Raw genomic sequence first — 9929 nt, 5'->3', positions numbered from 1 at the left:
ATGTTGAAAGTTAGAATCGAACCGATTTTAAGATGCAACCACAAAATAATTATTTATAAATCAATTACTTTGGTATTAGCTAATTCAATTATGCAATAATGTTCCCAAAACCTGTAGGAATAAGTTACAATTAACATTTGTAATTTACATAATCGCATTGTATTTTAAAATAATGTTGTAATAATGGGTATGTTTATAGAGATGGGTAAAGGGGGATGGGGAGGAAAGCTCGGAACTCCGGGAGCAGGGCAAAACGATCGAGGACGAGGAATGGAACTAGAAGGATCCGGAATGGAAAGCCAGAAGACGCACCCGCCGGAGACGCACTAGGACTTGGCCGAATAGGAACTGGAATTCTGCTTTTAAACTGCCCGCTCCTTTTTGAATTGTTCTGCAGTTTGGTTGAAAAAATGTTGAAAAACAGGCAAATATAGCAGTGAATTGTTGGTGTTTTTAGGAAAGGAAAGAAATATTTATATTACATATATATATATATATATATATATATATATATATATATATATATATGTTTTTATATTAATACATACCACCTTGCTGTACGCCACTTGGTTAATTTTGCCGTCCTCTGTGGTGGCCAGGATCAGCAGCATATGTGCAAGGACCGGCTGCGGTATACGAACACGTATACTTACATATTATATACAATCTTTATATATCGGATATATACTCACCGATTTCATGTGGATGACGTCCAGAATTAGATAGAAGCATGTTCTTGTGGACGCCTCCTTAATTGACCCCGCTCGGGCGGGCGGGATCATCATGTCCAGAATCCAAGAATCCAGGAATCCTAGCTTTGCGAAATGGTCAAATTTAAGTCCAAAAGGCTCATTTCGCTTATCTTAGTAATCGTATTTTTTTACGTGTACGTTAACGTGTAGTAGCTAGATTTGGCTATATACATAAAAGCTTCCACAAAAGCTTTTAAAAGCTTTCGACAGCTATATAGCTAAGACGTTTTAGCTATATAGCTAAGACGGTTTAGCTATATAGCTAAGACGGTTGCGCTTTCGAAAAAACGCCCGATAAAAGAGGGCGCTACCGTAAGAGTTTTTCGAAAAAACGCCCGACAAAAGAGGGCGCTACCAACTGTTCTTTGAAGCTGGTCAACAGATGGCGTTGGAAGAATTTCCCACTTTACATTACATGTACATAAGAGCACACAAGCCCATGTAAATAAGAGCACACAAGCCCATCATATTTCTCCTCTGATTAGAAATTTCCCACTTTTTGTGAAATTGCAGGAAAACTTTTCTCCGACGAACCAATCGCCGAATTTAGAACGAAAAAAAATGTATTAATGCAAGAGAGAAAGAACCATTTTTCTAAAGGATTTTTTTTTCTAAAGACCTCTCTCTACCCCACTTTTTTAGAACAATAGTTCCCCTTCTTCATAAAAATACTTAACATTTAGGGGGGGCGGGGGGCTTTGGTATTGAATTTTTTTGTTGATGTATTTTTTTTATCGGTGTGCACGATAACCCAAAATCTACTGCACCAATAGTTTTGATATGTGGGACATAATTTAATTTTTTTTTATTTTAATTTTATTACATTTGTAATTTTAGGAGAAATTCACGTTTCCGACATCCAATTTAGATATAAAATCAGGAAATCTTTTCGCATATTTCTGTGGGCAGTTACACTGCAAGCTAACTTTTGAGGCCGCTCGGAAGATTCCCTATTACTCCTATACCTCTAAATATTTATACCCTTGCAGGGTATTATAATTTCAGTCAGAAGTTTGCAACGCAGTGAAGGAGACGTTTCCGACCCTATAAAGTATATATATTCTTGATCAGCATCAACAGCCGAGTCGATCTAGCCATGTCCGTCTGTCCGTCTGTCCGTCTGTCCGTCCGTCTGTCCGTCCGTCTGTCCGTTTCTACGCAAACTAGTCCCTCAGTTTTAAAGCTATGTGAATGAAACTTTGCACATAGTCTTCTATATACTCTCACTGCTATATATGTCGGAACGGGCCGGATCAGACGACTATATCATATAGCTGCCATACAAATGTTGGATAAATTTTTAGAAAAAAAATTATAAATTAGCTGTTTTTCAACATTTTTGCATATGGCCATTTTTTGAGATATGGCCATTTTATATTATTTCAGAATTTCGGTTTTAATTTTTTGAAAATCGGACGACAATATCATATAGCTGCCATAGGAACGATCGGGAAATTAATAGGAAAAAAACTATAACTTCGTTATTTTTCAACGTTTTTTCATCTACTCCAGGATATAAGCTTATTTTATTATTCTAGAATTTTGGTATAAATTTCATAAAAATCGGACAACTATATCATATAGCTGCCATATAAACCGATCGGTAGATGTAGAAAAAATGTAAAGCTGGGAATGCAAAACTGTAACTGTCAAACTGTAAACATAATAATATAGGTAAAATGTAATGAAATAATATCTGCAAGGGTATACAAACTTCGGCGTGCCGAAGTTAGCTTCCTTTCTTGTTTTTAATAATTTACCACAAAATAAATGTTGTGTTATTTTAGGTTATTTCCCTTATCAAGCTAACTTTAGCCGTTTCGAAACAACAAATTTTGAAAAGTAGCTCGTTTTGCTCCCAATTTACCAATACGTAAATTTTACGTCAAATTTATCTTAACAGGGCGCCAAAACATTATTAAATAATAAATTACAATTCAATTCTGATTGGTTGTTTTCAGATGATCTAGTGATTATGTAGACGCACAACTTCTTCTCAAGGCCTGCGGAAATCTTCAATATCTTTTGTTGAAAAAGTTATTAAAAAGATCTTGTTTACGTTAAAACAAACCATACCCTCCCCTTAAAGAATTTTTAAAGAATTTACCCACTGTCTTTAAGAAATCCGACAAATACGGTGGATAACTGAATGCATCACAGTTTAAAAATAACGAAAGGAAGGACGAAATGACAAAGAAAAGTACATCGTTTAAGCCAAAACTACCGGAGACGGTTGAACCAATATGCTTCAAAATTTTAGTCCGGCTGGAACATAATAAAAAGTAACTGAATTAAAAGGTTTTTAGGCCCCAAATTATTTTGTAAGGAATTCCGTTTTCTTATGTCCTCTCTTAGTTTTGAGAATGTACTTTTATTTCCAATGATTCACTTCAGATATATAGTATAATAGTATAATAGTTCCGTCCCGAAACAAAGCCAACATTTCGGTCTAGCAATGTAACATATACATAAGTGAGACAGGTAGACAGGTAGCCTGGAAGTGAGAGTAATATGACAATAGTAAGTGGATTAATGAATAAGCACGTGCTGTCCAAATAAGCCGGTAAACATGAACGATTTAGACCCAACGGTATTACCGATAATTGTATCATGCTTTAAACAAGGAATTTTCCAATTTTTCCAGAAAAAAAATTCGAAAAATATCTTTTTTCATACCTGACCAGATGTTATCCCTTAATTATTAGTATTTTCGGACGAGGGATCTTTACGATTATACCAACGAAATAATAAAAATCAATTGAAATATGAAGAGCCCTATGCTGTCTTTAAATTGAAAATGTGTGTCCAAATATTGCGCCCTTTATGCATGACTTTTGAGTGGATTTACTGGTCAGTATTTCAATTTAATGAAAAACGCACTGTTTGCTGACGCTAGCTCTTATACAGGGTCGAACCGAAAGTCACAGTTCGTAGCTATGCTGAAATTTCTTCTGAAATATAAAATCTAGCAAAATATATTGATTTAAAAAACAGGAAGGCTGTCAAGTTTAGTTTGAAAAAAGTGTTCGAATAAAATGGAAAGAAAAGCAACCACCACTTTGCTCAGAGGAAATTTGTAGTAACTTCTTGGACCTGATGCCATACCATTAATGCTCTACCTCCTCCACTACTATTACTTCTTTCTATTCCACCCCCAACTCGGGCATCTATTAAAAAACAGAAACCAAAAACCTAAGCTCCTCATCCAGAACTCAGCTCTGCCTCTCTCCCAAAAGAAAATTGGTTGCCATCTCGCCGAACAGTCTTTCGCCTTCTCTTCCACTTGCCATCGCCGTGCCGTTCATCATCAATATTTGAATTTAAAATTTCTTGTTTCGCGCACAACACGAACGCCATATTTATTTCTTTTTCTTTTGATTTTTCTCGCCTGTTCTGCGTCCCATTTTCTGTTCGGTCCAGTTAGTCAATCCGTTAGGAAACCCACCACTGCCATCAGCGGACTTCTCTCCACTTCCAGTTACCATCTCCTTTTCCACTCCCGACATCCCTTCGGCTTGGCCCACAATGCCCGTTTTTGTTTTATTGCGCGAGCATTTTCTTTCATTAATAGCCGCGAGGCATTAAATTTTTAAATCATCAACTGGCGAAAGGAAAGCGAGAAAAAGCTGGCAAGGAGAGGAAGAAAAGCGTGGCATGGCTTGGGTCTGGGGATGGGCAGCGGTAGCACTGGAAATGGCGATTGAATGGCTTGGGTATGGGCGTGGGAGAACCAAAGAAATCCCTCGCTAATGATGTCTTGGGTACAGTCGTGTTTAATTATATACACAGTTGGGAATTCGGCACTGGCCTTGGCATTGTGTGTAGCGAAATATTGAGACCGCAGTAGATGCCTTCCGTCTTAGACAATTACTGTTAAACCTCAAAAAAATTCCTAAAAAATGTATTTCATTCGAATTTCCATTAATTCTCCCATGACTTTAACTCTTTAGTTCCAGTATCTATGTACGTTATGTTTAAGTTCCCTAGCTTGTTGCGAACTATTCAAATTGAAACTGATTTAGTCAAGACCCAATATAAACTGTGCTCAACGTTATTTGAAGTGTTCACGGCAAGACAATGGTATGGTGACCAAGTAGCCTTCCACGCTATGTCCACGAATTTCCAGGCAAAAATCAGATTGAGCTTGGATCATTCTACGTACCTAAGGATCATCATATGCAAATGTACCAACCCTCTATGACCTAGAACCGGACCGTTTTCATAAAGAGTTCCTTAGCCGATGGCAGCTGTGCATGCCTCTGGACCAGGGACCTAATGTCAGTCCGTTACCGGACACTTCATCGTCTCTGACCAAGAAGGGGTTCGGAACGCATCGCATCATCACCGAAAACTGGTTTTCTCACGCTAGGCAATGGGCAGCAGCCCAGAATCCGGTCTAGGACGCAGACACTTGTAGAGAACAAAACCCGTACGTTAGGGTTGGGTTTAGGACAAGGCCGAATCGTAAAAGGGTTGGGTCAGTTCTGTTAAAATTAGCATATATGTCCGACGACGTCCCGGAACCGGGACCCGGAGGATAATATAAACTGGTCAAACTGGTTTCACTCAGTGTGTTCTTTCGTGATTTATAAAAAAATATTTCCCTGCTGAGTGCTCCACTGCTTTTTAGCTTCTGAGCGCAACTCACCACACATCCTTCGCTCTCACATATGGCATATATGCTGCGAGAACGTGCCCGAAGTTTTACTTTGACAAACCTTCATTTCGAATTTGGCTTTGAGCCATCGCAGTTGAATTTTTCAATAAGTACAGAAGTCGGAGAGAGACGAAGCCTGTTTCTTCTAGTCTTTTTTTTTTTGTACATAGGAAAATATAAATCTTGGTATAATTTCTTGTTAAACACAAATAATTAATCCAGTGAAGACACAAGTGCACTTGGCTAGAGTAGCAGTGAAATTTCACAGACTTGCACTTATTTAAAACACGCGACTACACTCACTTGTGTTCTATTTTACACTGGGCAGAAACGTTTTCCTCAGCAGTTTATGGATTTTAATTCAAAGTTAAACTGATGATCCACATACTTCAAAACGAGTCCAAATTAAGCAATATACCAATAAAAATGGGATCTAAAGTGTGCACTATGTGTTCCAAAAGAATATATTTACTTGAGAAATTCAGCTTGAAGTATTGTATAATTAATTAATATACAAACTCATAATACATACGGACAATATAAAATAAATTGTTTGGAGCCACACACATTTTTATGTAGACCAAAAGATTACTATACAAACTAGTGCCTCAGATTTTTAGGTTAAATTAAAGATAGTGTAATTTAAGTCAAAGGTCAATCGGATGGCTACAACACTAACGATCGAAAAAAAAAACTTTTGCCTATAACCTGAATACGTTTATTTGTATCAGTATATATATGATTTGTATTATTAAATTTTTTAAAAGCGTGTCGATAGCTTTTTTTAGATTAAACTTTTCACAAACAATAACATACAAAGGTGTTGTATATAATCTGTAAAATTTTTTACAAATTAATTTTTTTGCCTAAAAGACGTTCCTAAAAAGAATTGGATATAATAAATGTATCTTTTTAGGTATAGGTATATACAAAAGAAATGGAATTAGCGAAAAACAGCTTATATTTGATTAAGGCATAAATTTAATAGTTAAACAAGAAAGGAAGTTAACTTCGCCGCGCCTCCAGTTTCAAATTTTAAATATACATCCAGATTAAGTAGAAAGTATCTTTCATTATCTAACATATTACATACTGCATTTACAGTTTTACAGTTTAACATTCACAACTTTGCATTTTTCTGTACATCTACCGATCGTTTCTATGGCAGCTTTGGATATCCAGTTTCATAATTTTTTTTCTATTAATTCCTGGATCGTTCTTGGCTTCTATGTATATGATATAGTCATTCGATTTTCATAAAATTAAAACCGAAATTCTGAAATAATACAAAAAGGCTTTATCTTAAAGTAGATGTTGAAAAACAGCAGTTATATATTTTTTATTAATTCTCCGATCGTTCCTGTATCAGCACTATGATATAATCAAAGTTGCATTCAAACCTGAGAGCGTAGTTTGCGTAGGAACGGATGATCAAGAATATATTTATATATTTTATTTATAGGATTGGAAATGACTCCTTTACTGTGCTTCAAACTTATGACTTAAAATTTTGTACCCTTGCAAGGATATAATTATTCCCGTTCCAGCTTAAAAATGATAAAGTCAGGGTAAAAACAATTTTAGTAAGATTAAAATATTAACTTTAATATAATATAATTTATTTAGTAACTATTAGGCTTAAATAAATAAGCTTTATAAAAATATATGTATATATTTATTAATATATAATTTGAAGAACACAGGCGGAAAATTAAAAAAAACGTTGCACTCAAGTGGACAAACGGAGGCCGAATAATGATTTGTTAATATTGAAGTAATGACTATAAAACTATAAGGTCGTACATTTGATTATGAATAATTTTCCGTTAATGTCGGTTAATGCTATGCAATATTAAATAACAAATAATATTGGAGTACATTTTATTGATTCAATTATTGTTCAATTAAAATAGTGTACCAACAGAGGTATATATATTTAGCTACAATTTAACAAACCTATTTTTTAATAAGTTCATCACCACGATGACTTTTTCTCTACACCATTTTGTGTTTAGTTCCCCGAAATAAGTAGGAGTGTCCCATTTGTCGATTGTCTCTGTTTTTTCCATTTTTTTGTTTTTGTAGTAAAGAACTCTGGCAAAATGAGGGTGGATTTGTTGAGAATCGTGGATGGTTTCTCGAACAACTCGCTCGCTCGGCCAACCATTTTGTTTTCTTGTTTCTTTACACTTCCCAAAAGGTACACTCACCCCCATTGAACAAAAAAAAAGGTTTTAAATTGGGGTTTTTTAAAGAAAATATCTTTTGAGACTACAAAACCATTTTATTTTTAACAGGACATGCAACTATTATAATTTCTTTTTTAATTAATTAAGAATTATGAGGTTCTCTTTATTTCCCAATGAATAAAAAATATATAGAAAACTTATTGGCAATAATTAAGCTTTTCTACTCACCAGAACTGTAACATTCTCGATGGATAAAAAGTTTTCGCTTCATATTTCTCATTTATGAACAAATATTTCTTCAGCTGCGAGGCTTATACATATGTATGTTATATTGTCATCTTGCAGAGGCAAAGAAGCAGCCGAAGTAAAGGTAAAAATGTATTTTAAGTCAGGAATAAAGACAGAAATTAGGTTAATTCGGTGCAAACCTGCCATTTTAAAAAAAATTTTGTGGCGAAACGGCTAAAGTTAACAACATTTGAAAAAATTTGTTGTAAAATATTTACAGGTCTACGAGTAAAATAGGGAATCTCCTGAGTCCCCAAAAAAAAGGGTTTTCGGTGTACATCCTAACTGTCCACAAAAACATCCGATATCTTGAGGTACTCACGTAGCGTTTTTATAAAAAACAAGAAAGGAAGCTAACTTCGGCACGCCGAAGTTTTTATACCCTTGCAGATATTATTTCATTACATTTTACCTATATTATTATGTTTACAGTTTGACAGTTAAAGTTTTGCATTCCCAGCTTTACATTTTTTCTCAACATCTACCGATCGTTTATATGGCAGCTATATGATATAGTTGCCCGATTTTTATGAAACTTATACCAAAATTCTAGAATAATAAAAAAAAGCTTATATCTCAGAGTACATGAAAAAACGTTGAAAATCAACGAAGTTATAATTTTTTCTATTAATTTCCCGATCGTTCCTATGGCAGCTATAAGATATAGTCGTCCGATTTTCATAAAATTTTTATTGAAAATCTAAAATAATATGAAATGGCCATATCTAAAAAATGGTGTGAAAATATTGAAAAACAACAAAGTTATAATTTTTTTTCTAAAAAATTTATCGAACATTTGTATGGCAGCTATATGATATAGTCGTACGATCCGGCCCGTTCTGGCATATATAGCAGTGAGAGTATATAGAAGACTATATGCAAAGTTTCATTCAGATAGCTTTAAAACTGAGGGACTAGTTTGCGTAGAAACGGACAGACGGACGGACAGACGGACAGACGGACATGGCTAGATCGACTCGGCTGTTGATGCTGATCAAGAATATATATACTTTATAGGGTCGGAAACGTCTCCTTCACTGCGTTGCAAACTTCTGAATGAAATTATAATACCCTGCAAGGGTATAAAAATTGTTTTCCATTCTTTTTAACCAAATTGGATTTTTTACAAAAAAAATTAAGTTAATTTATTAAATAAAAAATATAATAAAATTTTACATTTAAAATTAAAAAAGCCCAACGTGAGTACCTGTAGACTTAGTTAACGAAGTTTTGTTCCAAATATCAAACCGATTGATCCAGTAAATTTGGAGTTATCGTGTACGCCGACTTTCAAAATGGCACTTTACAGGAGAGCGCTTTAAACTTTTTGATACTCATGCATTGAAAACCAAACGACCTTCATTGAACTCTGCATAACTTAGTCAATTGTCCTATGATCGATGTAAAACTTGGACACAATATTCTTAAGATATTGCTTCATATTTCTCATTTAAGGGGGATATACATGTAAACCAAGATTTTTTTGTCAATTTTTTTTTTTTTTTTTTAAATAGTTTATTTATTAAAGAATATACTGTGTAAGTTTCATTATCAAATTCCAGCTTTAAGTGCCTCAAATCAAGTATGCTCCCAAAGTATACAAGTGTCAACGTGGGCGCATCAGAAACTTTAAACGTCTTTTTCTCAGCTTCTAATTTTTGCATTTCTACCTATGCTATGGACACGATTTACAAAAAACTATGTAACATATCGGAGTGAATCAAAAATTAGTATGATCAGCAGGAAATTATCTTCTTTTTGAACCTATATGGGGGTAATAAAAATTAGTTTTACTATTTTTTAAGAGGGTGGGAAATCTGATTCGCTGAAAATAGCATTTTTCCCTTCAAAACTAAATCAAATTTTTTTGTAATTATTTATTTTTGGTTTTTTAGGATCAAATAGAAATAATGTAATGAATACAAAAAAATTTTGTTTGAGGATTTTCGACACAAATTACGTGTGTCCATAGCCGGGAAACTCAAAGCTCGAGGCGCTGCGGCATGTTTTCCATAGGTCTGCCATTTTTTAAAATATAGTTTA

The 9929-nt window shown here is 34.5% G+C and overlaps 1 protein-coding gene across 1 annotated transcript; it reads right to left on the bottom strand.

Annotated features, from left to right (window-relative positions):
- Positions 1-193: 193 nt before the first annotated feature.
- LOC138929046 (uncharacterized) lies at positions 194-808 on the bottom strand. The gene is made up of 3 exons (XM_070287644.1): positions 693-808; positions 549-626; positions 194-391 (listed from the first exon to the last, which is right to left on the bottom strand). Exons 1-3 carry the CDS (start codon positions 783-785, stop codon positions 194-196), a joined length of 369 nt encoding a protein of 122 aa, XP_070143745.1. The 5' UTR covers positions 786-808.
- Positions 809-9929: the final 9121 nt, after the last annotated feature.

This window comes from Drosophila kikkawai, chromosome 4 (assembly GCF_030179895.1).
Source record: "Drosophila kikkawai strain 14028-0561.14 chromosome 4, DkikHiC1v2, whole genome shotgun sequence".
NCBI lineage: Eukaryota > Metazoa > Arthropoda > Insecta > Diptera > Drosophilidae > Drosophila > Drosophila kikkawai.
Note: the sequence above shows the minus strand (reverse complement) of the source record. Positions and strands in the feature narration are given on the sequence as shown.

What these genes read in the sequence shown, in the direction of transcription:
- LOC138929046 (XM_070287644.1), bottom strand. Translation starts at nt 785, where the DNA reads ATGATGATCCCGCCCGCCCGAGCGGGGTCAATTAAGGAGGCGTCCACA. An exon ending in ACGTCATCCACATGAAATCG is followed by an intron (nt 627 to 692) that starts GTGAGTATATAT and finishes CGTATACCGCAG; the next exon opens with CCGGTCCTTGCACATATGCT. An exon ending in AAGTGGCGTACAGCAAGGTG is followed by an intron (nt 392 to 548) that starts GTATGTATTAAT and finishes ACCAAACTGCAG; the next exon opens with AACAATTCAAAAAGGAGCGG.